The sequence below is a fragment of the Corvus hawaiiensis genome, chromosome 20 (genome assembly GCF_020740725.1).
Source record: "Corvus hawaiiensis isolate bCorHaw1 chromosome 20, bCorHaw1.pri.cur, whole genome shotgun sequence".
NCBI lineage: Eukaryota > Metazoa > Chordata > Aves > Passeriformes > Corvidae > Corvus > Corvus hawaiiensis.
In genome coordinates, this window is record NC_063232.1 from 6,369,765 (window position 1) to 6,388,047 (window position 18,283).

General features: G+C 44.1%; 1 protein-coding gene across 8 annotated transcripts in view; it reads right to left on the reverse strand.

Moving 5' to 3' along the window:
- CUX1 (cut like homeobox 1) overlaps positions 1–18,283 on the reverse strand; it is a 270,416-nt gene that overhangs the window by 18,823 nt on the left and 233,310 nt on the right. For 7 of the 8 annotated variants that reach the window (XM_048324798.1, XM_048324799.1, XM_048324797.1 and 4 more), the window contains 2 exons: positions 17,216–17,480; positions 1,064–12,616 (listed from right to left, as the gene is read on the reverse strand). The exons of the other annotated variant lie outside the window; for it this stretch is intronic. In XM_048324798.1, the coding sequence (XP_048180755.1) occupies positions 11,914–12,616; positions 17,216–17,480 (968 nt within the window). In that variant the 3' untranslated portion in view covers positions 1,064–11,913. Of the gene's footprint in view, positions 1–1,063; positions 12,617–17,215; positions 17,481–18,283 lie in introns of those variants that run through there. 8 annotated transcript variants of the gene reach the window in all.

Here is an 18,283-nt window from a genome sequence, read left to right on the forward strand (position 1 = left end):
ATGAAATGAAGGCATTCAGTAGCATTTTTAATACATTTTGAGGAGAATTCCCCCCTGCCTGCAGAACTGAAAATGGCAAAGACACACACTGGACACCAACATGGAGCTGGACAAAGTGCCACCCTTACTGGGGTGGGAAATCCCAGCCTGACTCCCTGCTGTCCAGGACAGACTTCCCAGGACAGAACCACAGCAAATATCCATCCAGACCCTCCTATTCCACAGGGAACTCCTAGGAGGAGGCACACGACAGCCTGGTAGGAAAAATGTGTCAGGGATGTATTGCAGGAGATGATGGAAATCAAGGTAGGTCCCCCAAAATAACCTTCAATTCACAAAAAAACCAGACACGAGCACGCCAGGGAAAACAGAGCACCCAGGTAAGCACAGACACACACACACATCCTCTACCTGACACCCAGAGCATCCAAAAAAATGATTTATTCCACTACTTTTAAAAATGTAATCCCACGGATGGATTACAGCATCTATTCTTTACCAAACTCCAAACTCCTCACTCTAAATACTGAGAGTATTTATAGGAACATCCCATAAAGCACTAAATGAGGAATTTATTTTCCTATAAAGGATCTGTAAAAATAAACAGTGAGCCAAATATCTGGGAAAATTCTTTGACATTTTCAATTCTGAATCTAAAGCATTTCCAACCTCAGATAACTGATTTTTTTTTTGTTAAATTAGTTGATGTATTGCTGTGGTGCTCAAAACAATCCCCCTTGGCAGTCTCAGACCCCAAATATGTATTTTCTGTCTGTGGAGCTGGTGCCCACCTCCCACTGACTGCAGCAGGAATGGCCACACTTGGACTTCACTGAACATTTTGGATATCTAACACTTCAGCATTTGAGGTATTGGAAACACACACGCACACACTCTCCATAGGAACTGATACATAAAAAGCAAATTTTCCTCCCCTGGCCAAACAGAAATCCCACCAAACCATCCCTTTGATCCCTCAGGGCATCACCACACCAGAAGCACAATGTAAATGTTTGCTGCTTGGACTCAGGTCTCACCTCAAGAAAAGACAGCCCACGCGGAATTGTGTTTGTATAAAAGATATTTACTTCAATTATCACACCTAGGGTGCTAGTGAATAATAATAATAATACATCGTGTGAGTTTCATACAGTGATATTGCTTCTCCATATCATATAGGGACCGTTGTACAGTGCTGAGAACAAACATTTTATGGCTAAACCAAACAAAGACAGAAACAATGCCGTCTGCTGACGAGGGAGCGCTGCCCTGCACTGCCAGCCAGATAAACTCTTACTTTTTATGTTTAAACAAATACCAAGAAATAAAATGTTACAAAAGATGAGTCACAGCAACACAATGTGGGCTTCTCAAAGCTACTTGTACAAAAAAAATGACACTTTTTTTGTTTTTTTGTTTTTTTTTTTTTTTTTTTGGTCAATCGGGTCTTTGTGAGGATCTTTTTTTTTTTCTTTTTTTTTTTTTAAAATCCGTGATTGTGAATATAACAAACAAGCTCTAAAAACATCTAAGACTTAGTGCGTTACAGAAAAAATATAAAATACTGCTAAAAATGTAAGACACCACAATACACTGGGGTAAAAACTGAGCTTATTATTTAAAAAAAAAAAAAAAAAGTTCTCAGGAAAAAGTACACCACTTTCTGTTCGAGTTCATCTTGTGCTGTGTTAGTAGTCGGGGCATTTCCAAGGTCTGCCCATTCTCATGGCAAGTAGTTATTGCACAAATGCAAAGAGTTAATTTTTTAATTAAAAAAAAAAAAAAAAGAAAAGGGACATGAGGGAAACAATTAAAAAAAAAAAAAAAAAGAAAAAAAAGAACATCCCCCCCTCCCCAGCCTCCATCTGCTTTGGGATCGACGTCCAAATTCGTACGTGTGACATTCTCACAGCATTTCCAGCAAGGAATGGGAGAAAATGCTTTTCACCACAGAAATGCATAGAGTATTCCAAGAGGAACAACCTTTAGTTTGGCAGAGCTGATCCAACACTTACACTTTCTTTACTCTGATTTTCAGTTTCTTTTTGGACTACACCAGAAGGAAAAAGAACCTGACGTGGGAAATTCGCTGGATGGTTTTTTTTCAGTGGGACACCCTCGAAAGGCAAAGTGCAAATTTGCTTCCCAAGCCGCAGAAGTGGTGCTGTGCCCTGCAGCTGGCTCAGCATCCTCCTCTCTGCCCATGCCAGGGGGGACCTGGCACCGGCCGGCGCTGCCCAGAGCCCTGGCCCGTCCCTCCCTCGCGCTCCCGCCCGCGTTTGGGGCTGCAGTCCGGCTTTTCTCCTGCTCTCCAGGGCCACCTCGCCAGGGAGAAGTCTGTCTGAACGCATCTTGAGCTGGCAGCAAAACTGAACCACCCCTCTGTGCCACAGATCAATGCACAACGTGGATTTGCAGAGCTCACACCAGGAAAAGTTGCTGCTGCACAAGGTGAATTATTATTTTTCTTTTTTTTTTTTTTCTTTTTTTTTCCTTGACCAACTTTTGAATGAGAAGGAAGTCAGCTCTGGATTCAGAAAGTCAAACATATGCCAACAAAGATGAACATCACAGGAAACCAGTCTCTCATTTTAAATGAATACTCATGAGTTAATTGCAATGTGTTCTGACCAGGGGCTCTGCGTCTTCAGCAAATTCTCAGTAGAGGCTCTAGGAGGCTCAGGGTATTTTCTCTCTCTGTATATTTTAAGTCTCTTCTCTCTCAACTGAGGCTTCTTATTCTCAGTCCTAAATTATTTTAAAAACTATTTAAATAATATTATTTATTAGGCATTTAGATAAAATACTTTTTTTTTTTTCTTAAAAAAAAAAATGATTGCTCTAGAAAACACAACAGGGGCACAATGATAGGGATACTATGAGCCAACACCACCTGCTGCATCTCTAGGATATCCCAAGCTTTCTCCAACATCCACTTAGGGGACAGCAACCTGGTCTAGTGGGAGGTGTCCCTGCCCACGGCAGGGGGTTGGAATGGGATAAGCTTTAAGGTCCCTTCCAACCCAAACCAGTGATATGTAAATACTCCTGTTGTGTTCATATCCAACAAAAAAACAAACCTCGACAAAAAAGAAACTGTTAAAAATTAACCTCATAAATAGGAAATATGAGATTGTTGTCCTAATCACAAACCACCTCTGTGTATTTCACCTGATGATGCTGTAGAGAGAGCAAGCTCGGGAAAGGAGGGCTGAGGGTACCGGGGGAGGGAGAGCCTGTTCTGTACAAAACCAAATCCAGACTGGAATGACCCGACAGTGCCTCACCACCCAGAGCCAGCACGGCCCTGGGCATGGGAATGGGGACAGCAGGTGTGACTGATGGCACAAAGGGACACACAACTGCCTTGTTTGAAGCCCATGGGGGTTTCCTGCACACTCACAGACCTACGAGTGCACGGAGTGAGACTGAGCCCGACGAGCATCAACTGCTGGGTGATGGCTGAGTCCCATCCCAAGAGCTGCTGGAACTAACCCACAGGGATGTGGGGTTTTTTTTCCCCCAGGAATCTGAATTCTCTGGAAGCAGAGCTCGCCCTTGCTGGCCGTGGGACAGGAACCCCCCAGACACGGAACCAGAGTTTCTATTGCACAAAGACTCCTCACACAGTGCTGGGCGTGCTCGGCAGCCGAGCACGTTCCAGTGTTGGGACACTGGGATGCTCCATCAGTGTTTGCTCCCCCCCCCAAAAAAAAAGGAAAAGCGGCTGGGAATGCTGCAAGCCAGATCACTGTGCTTTAGATTATTCTCCACGAAGAGATTAGGAAATAAGGCACATAGCTTTCCAAGTAGAGAAAGTGAAAGAGGAAATTTCAGGAAGCAAAACCTAAAGACTTAATGGGAAATGTGGCAACATACAGGATTTTGATGATAAGCCTATTGAGTGAAAATAAAAGCATTTCGAGCTTGACTAATATCTTTCCCCCACAATAAAAAAAGAAAAGATCCATGAACTCCATCTCTCAAGAGAAGGTGAGAAGGAAATGGAAGCCCTAATCAAGGAAAAGTACAATACAGATGTGACCTTGCTTGTTCCCCACGCTCTTCCTTTCCAAACCAGATGCTCAAGTACTCCCTGCATCACCTGTACCAGCATCTAGAGGTAACCAGGTACTTTGGAAACACTTTTAAAGCTAGTAATAACTTACCCACATATAAATAACACATCAAATAGCACAAAGGGTCCAACACAAGCTAATAAAAGCCAGAGAGAAGTCTGATTGAAAGACTGATTGCAAAAATATTTTTCCTAGTTACTTGGACACAAGATTGTACTTCAGAGCAAGTCAAGTGCCAAGTTTTATTTATTCTCCTGAAAGCACAGACACTCGCCTTCCAAGAGGAGCTGCCTAACAGAAAATTTCTACCTCATTCCTACAAATACTTCAATTTTCAGCTAAGGGAGAGCAAGGCTGAGCTGCTTGCTTTAATTCCATACTTGGCTTGAATTTACTTCATCACCTGGTTTTGTGATTGTTTTAAATATGTCTGTACTGTCCACCTTCCCACTGTACACTGATAAAGGGAGTGCACGACATGTGTGCAAATATCTGGGATGTTAACTTCCTGCAGGAAGCCAAACCTGAAGGCAACGTTTGACCCCTCCTTTCCAATTCCTTGGCTCTTGCACATCTCAGACCCTTGGGATCATTTTAATGTATTCTGAGCATGATCTTCCCTGTCCTCATTAGTTAAACCCATGCATCTCCAGCAGCCTGGTCTCTCCAGTGGCTAATCCCCTCTTTACAGCAGGGAGTGGATCTGACAAGTGGGGAATGGCATCCTCTGCCCATTAAAATACATATTGGTTTTAAGCCCTCGCTCACCTACATCCCAAATGATTCCACAAATTTGGCTGCAGCAATTCTGCTGCACCATTAAGACCGGGCACACAAATGCTAAATACACAGAGGGGCTTTTCCATCCTGGAATGATGCACGGAGACACATTTAACAACTCCTAAAAATGCATATTAATTACCCACACGGACAGAAGAGAACACAACTCCCGTTCTTGCTGTCAAGAGAGAGGCTGTGCTGCTGTGACACCACCAGAATTACACAGGAACCGTGCAAAAATCAGGTGTGGCACCACAACAGCAGGAAATTCCGGGCATGACTCTCCATTTCCAAGGATCTTTGGATGAAGATAGTACTATGTATTACCAGTATCTCTAGAGTTCAAACAGAAAGCCAAAGACACGACATCACAGGGGTATCACTTGTGCTGCACTGTTTCCTGCACTGGTTGTTATGGTTAAGGATTCAGTTGCTCTCTGCACTCAGCTGGTTCAAAATCCAAAGAAACTGAAATAATGGGATGAAACAAACAGTTTTAATAACAGGAAATCTACAGAACTGTGGCTAAAATCTCCCAACCCCACCGTGAGTAAAGCAAGCTGGATAATGGCAGAATTGTCCTTTATAGAAGAGCTGGACAAGGAAAAAATACAATAATCTTACTAATTTTTTAAAAGGAGGCATTTTCTTTTAATGCACTTTAGTGCCAGAACATGTTTGTGAACAGCAGTGAAAATGAAGCCCAGGAATCCCATCAGGGTTTTTTTTCATTCACAAGAGTTGCAGAAACATGAACTTCACAGAGAGCCGAGGATTTTGGGATGGATATGGATGCCCAGGTCTTGGGAAAAGCTGGATTGTACCAGAGGATGCTGGTGAGGGGCTCACTAACAGAGTCCAATGAATGACTTTCTTCAACTGGAAAATGACCTTTTAACTAACAACTGCTATTAAATATGCCACAGTACCACTTGGCTGGGGGGAAATCATCCCTGAGGACAGAGATGGCACCACTTACACACCTGTTTTTAAGGCTTTTTGAAAACTTAAGTGCACAGGCCTAACGCTAATCTTCTCCAAAAGGATAAATTTCACGTTCAGAGCACAAAACCATTCTATCCTTGCATATTAATAGGGCAGGGTATAGTCCATGACCTGCTCATGTAGGACAAATCAGTCCCTAGGTATGGCATAAAGGGCTTTTCTTGCTATAAAGTCCATTATTAACTATACTTTATATATGGCATAGTCAATATATCCTATAAAAGAGATGGGGAGGAAAGAAGAAATTGGTGAAATTATATTTCTACATTTTAGAGCTCATATAGTTATGAAGGAGACAGGGACTGCTACACCCCTTTTGAACTAAGAAGGTTGCATCAGAAAAGAAATTCACATCTTGTACTTCCCATGCCACTGATTCTCCTTGCAATTTAAAACCAGACTTTAAACTGATTGGGGGGGTAGGCGGGGAGGAGGAGGGGGAAAGGTCCTTCCTTTGTATAGAATTTTTAAATTCTCTATTTAAAAAAAAAGTTGATTGTATATGCAACACAAAGAAAACACTGATGTTCACAGAGCAGAAAGTGAAGGGCAGAACAACACAGGAGTTAACCCAGTCCTGCTTTGCCAATGTTTTATCCATGTGAGTTAAATTTAGGGATAAGAGGCTACAACCAGCCAGTCACACCAGGGCCAAAACTGCCCACACTCACAGGAAAGCCCTGACTTAGCTTTAGGGAATGTTAAATCCAGTCCCCACCTAAAAACCAACTTTCCTTCTTCTCCTCCTGAGAGTCTCCAAGAGGAGCTCGGCCACACTCGGTGGCTGAAGACAGAGAACATCCACTGGGTGAAGAGGAAATCAGAGAGAATTTCAGGAACTCCTTTGCAGGAAGAGACACAAATGAAGCAAAAATGGTGCCCTCCACGTGCAGGTTAAAAATGTCACCACTCCACCTTCAGTCTGCCACAAATTGCCAAGCTACTGATCTCTCACAACCCTGCTAAAGGCACAGATTACTGCGGCATTTCAGCTGAAATAAAACATTTTGGATCCAAGTGCAAAGTGTCCAAACCCAATCACTTTTTTGTGTGTATTCTCATAATTTCTGTATGGTCAAAATGTGATTATTTTTTTCTGTTTCTAACCTGCCCTGTTTTTGCCAGGAGCATTCTTATTCATAAAAGCTTTAAGAATATTGGAAATTATTTATTTTAAGATGGGAAATGACAGACTTCTGATGGCAGCTGTGCTTGTAGGGACTGCAACCATTGTTAGCATTTTCCATTATTTCATCACATCAATTTGTCACATTTCCCTCAATCCTATTTTATGTCAATTTATCAGCTTTGTAGTTTGAATTACCAGCAGAATGATGCACTTCTCTAACTTACTGTTTCTCCTGTTAAAGGATTGAAAAATAGTGACTTTTAAGTAATTGGATTGGAAAATATTGCATAGAATTCTGTGGTGTTCATGACCTCCCTGCTCTACACCAATCCCATATCAACCAGTTAGGTAAAAATAATGCAGAGATCTTTTAGCTAATGAGAAAGGCACATACTTTTTTCTTTTTAACTGTAATATAGATCTTTCCTATTACAGCAAGGAGTTTATAACTAAAGGACTCGCTAATTCATGATATGGGCAGAGTGCACTGATATGAGTTCCTTTAAAGGATGGCTCTATTTATAGGCATTTTACAGATGAATAAATAAAATGGTCAAATTTTATGGTATCAAAAGAAAATGTAATTAAATGTATTTCTGCCAATAAACATGTGCAATGCTGTTGTCTGAAATCTGTATCCTCAAAAATGGAAGTGTATTGACAATCCCACTGCATGACCCTTCCGCCACGGGATACTCTTCCCTGGCTTTTAGCAAAAAAAGCACTGCACTTTTTTCCTTCCCTAATCACCCAGAGAGAAAAACCAACAATTTAACTGCAACATAAACGTATTTCTATTAAAACAGCCCTGGCCCCTCATGCACAGCGTTGGTAAGAGCATGGAACTGGAAATAGAGAGAAAATAAAATGCTTATAAAGAACCTCAGGAAAAACAGACTCTGGCATGATGAATTTCCTGAAAACTGCCTGTGCTTTTATCCATCAGGAAAAGAAACGCTGGCAACGAGGGATGAGCCCCATGTCACACATTCCCTTCCCCTGGAATCAGCACCCAAGGGATGATACAGCCACTGTACTGTGCTGCTCTTTGGCATTTCTTTTCCTTCAACTTTTTATCCTTTGAATTAAGTAAAAAAAAAAAAAAAGTTATTCCAAAGCACATTTTCCTCCCAAGGGTGAGTTCCAAATTGATCCCAACTATCGCTCACACCCTGCAGTGTAAGTTCAGTCCCTAAACTGGGGGGGGCTTGGCCAGAAAAACCAGCAGGTAACTCATGTCCAACCCGAGAACCTCAGCAGTAGTTCAACTCATCCATCCTACTTCCCACTGGAACAGAAAGCAGCTGTGACCTTGGCTAAACACCGGGACAAACCCCGGGAGCATCACTGAGCTCCAGGTCTGAGGGTGCTCCTCTGCCCCTGCCCTCGGACCAGGAGGTCACCAAGGAACCCAAAGTGACTCTGGGCAGGAGATCACCCCAACAGCATCTCAGCAGGCTAATCCACATTCAACGCAGATCATTAAATATGAAACAGCAAAAGGAGCTAAGCCATTAATAAAGTGCCAAAAATATAGGAAATACTGACAGCATTTTATTTGATTAATTTTATAATAGATCCCAATGACAACCCTTGGCAGGATGGAGTGACTTCTGACTTCTGAACGCTGTCTTTATCCAGCAAAATTACATGACTCAAATGGAATAATGGAGCTTAGAATTAACAGTTAGTGTTATGAAAGAAAGATTTCCTCTAGGGCAAGCTACAGATATGCTTTTTAAAAATCATTACAGCATTAAAAACTGGGCGCACGCTAAAGAATCCTAAAGAACTAGTGGAAACCTGAAAAGCAAAACAAAAATAAACAGGGAAAAAAAAAAGAAGATATGTTTCAAGGCACTTACGTATTGCTTATTAAGAAGAGAGATTGACCCTAAGTGCTGCATTTGCGTGCGACCTGTGAATACAGTTCTGCTGTCGTACAATGCAGCCAGAGCTCTCAGTAAGCATCATGGAATGCAATCAGATAGACACAGGCACAAGAACAGTTTGGGGAATATTAACTTAAAAAAAGAAAAATAAAATCATCAAACAGAAAAAAACCCCTCACTATGGAGAAAGCCGAGAGGAACCACTTGACTGCATCCAGCACATGGGTCTCAAATCAGCAGACAAGGACAGTAGGAACAGACTGGCAACTGTATTGCCTAGAATTAATTAAAAAACCCAACCTGAACCAAACAACAACAAAGAAAAAAAAAAAATTAAGAACCTAAGAAAATATCTGCATCTCCCAGGCAGAAGTTTTGCTCTTGGCTGGAGACGCAGCTTGTCATGACTTGTACTAAGGTATGTGTACTTCTACCAGGACGTGCATTTATCCTCGGAGCTGTGCTTTGGAAGTCAAACCAGGACACTGGACAGGTACAGAGAGGTCACCCTTGGCTTCACCCAGTTCCCACGGACTGGCCGCGCCCCCAGTGGGAAGCCAGGAGCGCTCCCAGCATGTGCTGCCACACCCTGGTGTCTGTCACTGCCAATTGTCCCCTCAGCTCACCACAGAAAGGGGCAGTTGCTCTCTCTCTGTTCCTCAGCTTTAGTTTCGTATCACGAGTCCCCAATTACCCAAGGAGGAATCCTGAAACTGCTAGCAGTGAAAATAGGAAATAAATCCCTGCCTTTCAGCCTCCTAGAGCCTTCTTTCCTTAGTCATGAGAAGGATGGATTTTAGTGTACTGATTCTTAAATTTGTGAAAACTTGCGCTAAGTGCTGCTGTCGCATGTTAAGAGACTGTAAATGAAATACATAAGTTCTAAAACATCATGCAAGAAATGTGGTTTCACATCTTACAGTCAAAAATCCTACTAATGAATTAATACAAGCACACTGAGGTGTAATATTGGGAACATACCTTTAAAGTCGGAACTCCTCTCCCCCATCCCTCCCCCCCCCAAAATCAGAAAAGTAATATTAATTAAACTTAAGATGTAATGAATGCACCATTAAAGTGTCATCAAAAAGATGCTGACCTAAGACAAAAGTTCAATGATACACAATACGGTCAAAAAAGTCTTCAATCAATAATATACAGTATGACAACTACATCTTGTAAATTATACCCAATACTGCCGGCAGTCTATCCCTCTAAAGAATATTTGCCCCCTTTCATCCCTTCCTAACAATCAGATAATAAAATACAGCACCTATAAATAAGCAAAAAAAAATTATATATATATATATTTATATATATATATATATTCCGAAATCATCTATTGTTAGTTTTAAAGATATGGCAATAAAGGAGTCTAAATTAGCAAACTTGTAGAAGCCATAACTGATAAAACAGCTTATTGAAAAAAGGTGGCAGTAATGCACTCTATGTGTGCACAAGTACGTAAGAAAATACACAGACGTATAAAATTGCACGCACACACCCACGCACACACATCCTTCCACACACCTCTATGCTCACGCATATACATATAGACAACAGGAGGAGTTAGAGACAAGTTAGAATTGGATTTGTACTTTGATCAGCCCTAACCTGTGCATAAAAGAATGGAAAAAGGCTGTATTTCTGCAGGGCAGAACGGGCCGGACTGGGATTCGGGAGCACGAAGGTTTTGGTTTCGAGCTTGGGCTGCTTCCACCCCGGTAAGAGCCCGTCTGGTCATTGCCATGTACTCTTTATCCATGCAAAAAAGGAGCTTCCCACAACTAAAACGTATTTAAAATCAGTGCTTGTGGTGGGAAGAGAGTCAGTAAATGGCCACCAACAGCAGGAAAAGGGCTGGCTCTGCGGCAGCTCCAGTCCCTCTTAGTGGTGTGTGACAGCAATCGGACACGTGAACTGCATTCCCATGGATTCCAGGTAAGCCGAATGTTCGGGATACGGGCTAGGCCCCGAAGTAGCAGGCTGAAATGTTACTGGCCAACGTTTTTGGAGCGATCTGTCTTTGCTGAAAGGAAATCCTGTACACTACGAACCAAGTGAAATGATCAAGTACATGCTGCTTCTAAGTTGTCTCCTAAACCTCCCAGATATGAGGTCTGATCAGCGTGCTCTGTGGTTAGAGGTTAAAAAGCAGATTATAAAATACCTAGATTCAGATTTTTTTTTTTTTGTCCTGATTTGGCCTAAAATGGAGTGTATTAAACAAATTCTGGGCTGCAAAAGACCAGAATCAGTTAAAGCTATGAAACAATGTGCACTACGTGTCAATATTCTATTTCACTTACAAGAAAACACTAAGTCAGCTACCACAAATTAAGATATTTTCCTGATGTGACTTTTTTTTGTTTTGTTAAAAAATATGTGGAGTAAATGTGTTTTTTTTTTTTTTTAATTCAAAGTTTCAAACAACAAGATTCTTTTCTTTTCTTGAAAATATGTAGGAATCCAAACTAGTGTGTTTAGAGTCGGTTGACTGTGCAATCTCTTAGTGGCAACTGAACAGCTACAAAAAACTTTCTTTTTTTTTCTTTTTCTTGAAAAATCTCCCCTTTTTTCCTGGTTTAAGAAGATAATAGTGTATTATCGCTCTGTAGCCATTAGATGGCAGATAAAAAGCCCCCTTTTAATATGTGGGTTTGATTTTTTTTTTAAGATTTTTTTTTTAGTTTTTTTTTTTTTCCTGTTTTTCATTTTTTTAAAGCCCCACACCAAAGAGGAGGGCACAAGGCAAAGCTGTATGAGTTATTCCAGAAATTGTGGAAATCACTTAGGGCAATAATAAAAACACTTCAGGGTACAAAAAAGCTTGACTACACATTTCAGTTTTCTTCCTCGAAAACACAAACATAAATTGGGCTTAACGCTCCTTTTTTTGATTTCTATATGCACCTTGGCCTATGGCGTTTTTGCCCTGTGGCCCGCAGGGCGGTTAAGTGCGAACACAATAAAACCAGTAGAGGTCCAGTTTGACTTCCCAGCTCTCCCGAGTTGGGCCAGTTTAATCTCAAAACTCCCACTCGACGGCCTCTTCCCGACTCGCAGCCTTCTCCAAGCGGTGGATGATGTTGTTCAAGTTGGCCGCTTTCTTTTTCCTCAGGGAGCTGTCTCGTGTGTTCCTGGAGCTCGCCGCCTCCGAGAAGCCGAACAAGCTCTGGAGAGAGTTGGCTTTCTGCGAGCCTGCGGCCGGCGTCGAGCTCGTACTTGGCACACTGGAGATTTTCTCTGAACTTTCTTTTGACTTGTAGGAGCTCTCCCCCGTAAGGACTGAGGTGGAGGCAGCTGAGGTAGAGGCATCCCCTTCTGTGGCAGAGTTTGGCAGTGTCTCCAGAGCATCTCCCGGGCGCTGCGGTGCCGGCGGGGAGCTCTGGCGCGGCGCTCTGAGCCGGCCCTCGTCATCGGTGTCCTCCAGGCTCTCCGGCTCCGCTTTCTCCGAAGGCCTGGCGCCTCGCAGTGCCTCTTCCCCCGCCTCGAAAGCCGGCTCGGCGGGCCCTCCCTGAGACTTGGCGGCCGCACTGCTGAACTCGTCCGCCTCCGGGCCGCTCGGCTTCCCGTCGGGAGGGCCCTCCGCGTCCACGCCGTCGCAGCTGTCCCCCTCGGAGCTGTGGGCCGCCCTGCTGCTTCTGGCCGAAGGGGAGTCGCTCGACCCGCCCTGGCTCTGGCTCCCGGCTTGGATCTCCTCGATGAACAGCTCCCGGCGGATGCGGGACCTACGAGACAGAGGAGAGGGATGTGAGTCTGCCAGGGCCAAAAGGAGATGCCCACCTTCACTAAAAATGCCCTTTCCATGCCACTAAAGATGGCCTTTAGTGGAATCATTCAGGTTGGAAGAGACTTCTGAGATCATCGAGTCCGATTTCCAACCAAGTACCACCAAACCCTACTGGCCAAGTGTTGCATCGACTCATTGTTTGACTGCTTCCAGGGATGGTGAGTCCACCACTACCCTGGTGAGAAGTTCGTATTTTTAACAAAATATATGAATACACTTCTAAGAAATCTAGAATAAAGTGGATTGTAAACACAAACAATTCAGATTTCTACTAGAAATGAGCCAGTCTGCCTAAACAAGAGATAAACTGGGACAAAGCTGGACAAGCTCCCTGGTGTTCTCCTGGACAGCGAGGAGAAATAAAGATGAAACCAAGCCTACTGTGTTGAAAGTGCTGTGAGGAAGGCCAGCCTGTGACAGGCTGCCAGTCTATGAGCTAGTCTGACTTTTGCCTCATTTTTTATTTAATAAATCAATTTCTGAACATGAATAGTGACAAGTCAAGCAGTGCATTCCATGGGAATGACTGCACTCCGTATGTGGGTAGAATTGCCTGGAGTGCAAGAATACACCAAACACACCACCCCTGCCACTTAACTCAGGCCTTCCTCCCTCTTCCTTCTCTGCTTAGGAGTTCCCAAAAACCCTCACAAGTACAGAAAAGTTTATGGAAAAACCTTAGGGTCTGGGTTAACCCCTTCTGTGTCCTGCTGCATCCATGGGAGAAATGATGAACACCATTTAAGTCCTAATTCATAACCAAGAGGGAGCCTCGATGATCCGGGGTCAGGGATGGGACCACAGGCCCGGTGAAAGTTTACCAAAACTTAGCATCTTTCAGAGTGAAGATAAAAAACTCTTGGTTTCAGCCACAGGGAACTGCCAAGGGGCCTGCAGACCACAATGAAACGCAGCCCCAGTGCTGATGGCTGTAAGGATTTTCTATTTTTCCTTAACTCTGCTATGGAAGACAGCACACAATGGAAAAACATTTGGCTAAATGCAGAACACCACCTGAATACTGCTTTTGAAGCTAATGATCTTATTGACTTACTTGAAATGCAACAGAGTATTTCAGCAGTACTCGCTGACTCCACACTTTTGAAGGATTTAGGGGGTCTGTAATTTTCCCTAGGAGAATATTATTCACCTAACAGGTGCTAACATTAATTTTCTATTACCATGATCTGCACGAATCCTGCAACATTGATTATCAGGCTCTATTTTTGCCTAAAATCTCCCTGCATGGACATTGATCCAGAACATGGTGCTTCTGTAACACTCCCCCGGTCAGGAGAGGAGGCTGCTAAGAGCTCTGTGTCTGCATGGCATTTAAAATTCCTCAGCTCCAGCAGGTACTGAACAATGACATCCTTGCTGAGAATCTGACCAGAGCAAACCCATGTCTGTGGAAATCCCTGGAATTCACACCCAGTATATTGCTTCTGGAATGTGGTCGGGCTCCCGATTAACACAGTAATTAAATCCTTATGGTAAAGAAGAGCTGGTGACAGCAGCTAGAGAATTCCAGAGAGCATTCCAGCTGGGGAAGGTGTTGGCCTTGACATCTACACGCCCTGTTGGCTTTCACCAGTGGAACTCAAAACATCAGAGATCTCTTGGGTGTTTGCTGCAGCTCCCTGGACAAGCCTTCCCGCAACACCAAAACCAGCACAACATGGAGTTCACTGAAAAACACACTCAGAATTCAGGGTCCAAGAGTGCTGGATTACAATTCCAGAAAGTCTGGTTTCATTCCTGATACATCTGTAGTATCATCTCTGTGGCCTTACTGAGTTTAAGTGTCAGTTTCCACAGGTGATGTGGGATAGAAATTCCTGCCTCCTGCTATTTTGTACCATTCTTTAGACATCAGAGCCTCAAACTGTGATGTGTCCTGTATGTGCTTCACCAGTGCACAGCAAGGGGTATTTATTGTATATTCTGAGAGCCCTGTGACTGGTATGAATGCAAAGCCATAGACTTGGAGAAGTTTGCAGACATGTCAGAATCCTTTATACCCATTTATATTCTGAAGTGAATTATTTCTTTGCCTGCTGAGGATATTTTTTTCAGCATTTCTTTTTGCTGCAGGAAAGAAATGCTAATGCTGACTTTCCATCTGGTGGATATAAAGGTAGATCCTGCTGCAGCAACCACCTTTGGAAAGTGAGATTTGGGCTGAATTCGAAAGGAAAAAGATCACTGCAACATGATTCCCAAATGACAGCAAGACAAACTTGTCCAAATCTGTGCCCTCCTTTATCTGAAGCTACTTTAAGGAAAAATTAGTATTAAAGCACAAGCAGATGGTCTGAGATGTGGAACTGCTTCTGTATAAAAACTCCTCAGTTTGGACAACAAATGGCTGAGGAAGAGTCTAAAAGAGATAAATAAAGTTAAGTGTGGCCTGGAGAAGACAGAAAGACCACCCATTTCTTGTAACATACGAGCTGCAGAACAGTCAGACCCTCCTCCCCTCACATAAGATGGAACCTGTCCCTCTTCTGCAACATCCTACAAATGATTCAAGAGAAATTCATGCATGACAGCTAAGAAAGTTATTGTCAAGGGGAAAAAAAACAGGTTTGTGTTTTGATTTTTCAGTGCTCAGAGCACACAGGGCTCCAAACAGGCTTGAAACAGCTTTTGAAAGCCCTGGAGTCCCAGCAGCACATCTGGGAGCAGGCCCAGATCACTCAATGCTCAGCCTTGTGCTGCCCCCAGCCCCCAGCGCCCTGTTTGTCGGGTTTTATTTTGTGTCCAGCTGTCAGCACCTACTCCCCGGGAAGGTGGGGCTGAACCCGCCGATCCCCGTGGGTCTGCGGCGCCTTCTCGCCGCACGCCCAGGCAGAGATCTCGTGCTAATGAGGGAGGTGACACCTGCCACCAGCGCTCCCGCGCTCGTCTGCCCAAGTGAGAACAGCACATTTTGCTGTCAGGCCGAAGGGAACATATTTTCATAGGCATCCCTCCAACTTGTGTATAATTGCCTGGAAGTGGGAATTGGAAGAGGCCTGCGTTTGGAGAACTCTGAGCGGTGGAAAGAGGCTGCATCTGTACTGAATTCAAGGCAGTGAAATTCAGTGTAAATATGATTACTAGGGGTTTTTTTAAAAATTTTGTATTGTTTACAATAAACATTATTTAACTATTGTGCACAATATTTCTGAGATAGTTCATTAAACTCTGCTGCTTTTGCTTCAGCAACTTCCCTGGTAAAAGCTGAGAAGGGCCGAAGTGAAAAACTACCCTTTAAATGTTAGCAGTTTTTAAAAACAAACAAGTTTAGCAATCTGGACTAATTAGGAACATTACTGGCTCTGAGTGAAGGAGCAGAATAGTATTAAATCTGGTAGCTTAACTGTACCTGTTCAATATTCATTAGCACAAATTTCTTGGAGAAAAGTCTGCCGCATTAATTAGGATTCCCAATCCCAAGCACAGTTGATAATATGTTTATTCAAATCCTTATAATTCTTATGTGCTCTTCCAGCCTTGTCTCTTTTTATCGCTGTCTCTAGGCCAAAACCTGCTTCAGGGGTTCAAATGTGGAGAAGGTACCTCCTCAAATGAGAAAGAAACTGAACAGACCAACATCTTATTTCAGTGGGACTCGATGACTTAACCATAACAACAAAATAAATCATAGAATTATGAAATGGTTTGGAAGGGACCTTAAAGCTCATCTGGTTCCACCCCCTGCCATGGGCAGGGACACCTCCCACTATCCCAGGTTGCTCCAAGCCCCCTCCAACCTGGCCTTGGACACTTCCAGGGATGGGGCAGCCACAGCTTCTCTGGGCACCCTGTGCCAGGGCCTCACCACCCCCACAGGGAAGAATTTCTTCCTAATATCCCATCTAACCCTGCCCTCTGTCTGTTTAAAGCTGTTCCCCCTTGTCTTGGCACTCCATGCCCTTGTAAGAAGTCCCTCTCTGTGGCCACATCTGACTTCAGGGTTATTGGTTCTCTGTCCTTCAGGACTCCACAAAGCTTCCTAGAAACACAGCACAAACACTGCACCTATTTTCAGAGCTCGGTGACTCAAGGCCTAAAAGAAAATCCTCTTTTTGTTCTGATGCAGGAAAATGACACAATGAAAGCAGGGCAATTCTGATACCATCCAGTAAAGGACATTTCTAAGTACCCCCCACCCAGTGACCCAGGGACAACACCCACCACACACCCCGCCACGTGTCTGTGTGTGTGCACATGTGAGTCAGACAGAGCAGCCTGGCTTGCTGCAGCGGGTTTATAAATATTCATCAGTGGACATCTCTACATCCACGCCCACCCCAAAAGCCAGACTTTCTGTTTAAAAGCACTACTTACATCAATATGTGAATATTGCTGCTCCTCAGGGATGACTTAAAATTAGTCTGGAGCATTAGCACTGTGTTAGTGAGAACCTCCCTGCTGTCAAAGCTGTGCGTTTTGTACAACCACCCGAAACAGTCTGCTGAGGCAGAGCTGCACCCTGCCAAAGCCAAGCCAACACATCCCTCAGGGGCAGGGCTCCCGGGAGGCCACGCACCTGTAATTGTGGAACCAGTTGATCACGGTGCTGGTTTTCAAGTTGAGCTGCGTGGCGAGTTCCTCAATGGTTTTTGGTGATGGGTATGGCTTTTGCTGGTAGGCTCGTTTGAGAGCTTCTTTCTCCTCCGGTGCCAGCACCACCCGGGGTTTCTTGAGCTGGTGCTGGGGCTGGGGGCTGGCGCCCTGGCTGTAGTCGATGCCAGTGGATGAGGACTCACAGGACTGGCTGTCGCTGACGGAGCTGTGCCGCCGTTTCATGTAGGCTGGAAAAGAAGCACATTGGATCAGCCCTGGCTGAATACAAATGCAAAATCAATGGATGCACGAGCTGAGGGACAGACACGGAGATGGCAGGTGGGAGATGCAGGGATGGGCTGCTGGGAGGGGATAGGAAGGATGGGGCACCACCAGAGACCAAATGCAAGGAGGATGCAAGAGGCAGAAAGAGAAGAAAAGAGGGTAAATCAGCTGGAAACCTGCCAGAGTTTTCTGCCTTTACAGTGAACGTGGGACACAAATGACAGGGTTCAGTTCACACGACTCATTTCAGATTCACTCCTTCGGGAGGAGTGAACTCCCACATAAGGCCCTGATCGGGACAGTTGTGCTTCATTTTGACTGAAAGGCGTTTGGTGGTTAAAACACTTCAGGTGTACACGGAGATCTCTCTGACACTAAGGAAAATATGCCTGTGGAAGTGGAGCTGCAGCATTCCCAAGCCATCTCCAACACACGATGGCGCCTGGAGCCCGGAGATCCCAGTGATGGGCTGAACAACCCATCAGGTGTTTGCTGCCTTTCCCTACAGCTCTTTGCTGTGGCCGTGACAGGTTATGAAAGAAAACCAGCCCCCAGCACCCTCCTCCCCTACACAAAGCTCCTTCCAAAACACAGACACTTTTAAGAAAGCTCTCCCTGCACTGATGGGCTTGGTGAGGCTGATGGCAGGAGCCTGTGATCCTGCCACTGACCTTCCTCCCTGACTGGGAGTGAATTATCCTGGCAAATTCTGCAAGGAAGGAGACCCAGCAAAGGCTGTCACTGACTTGATTGATTTACACCGGGC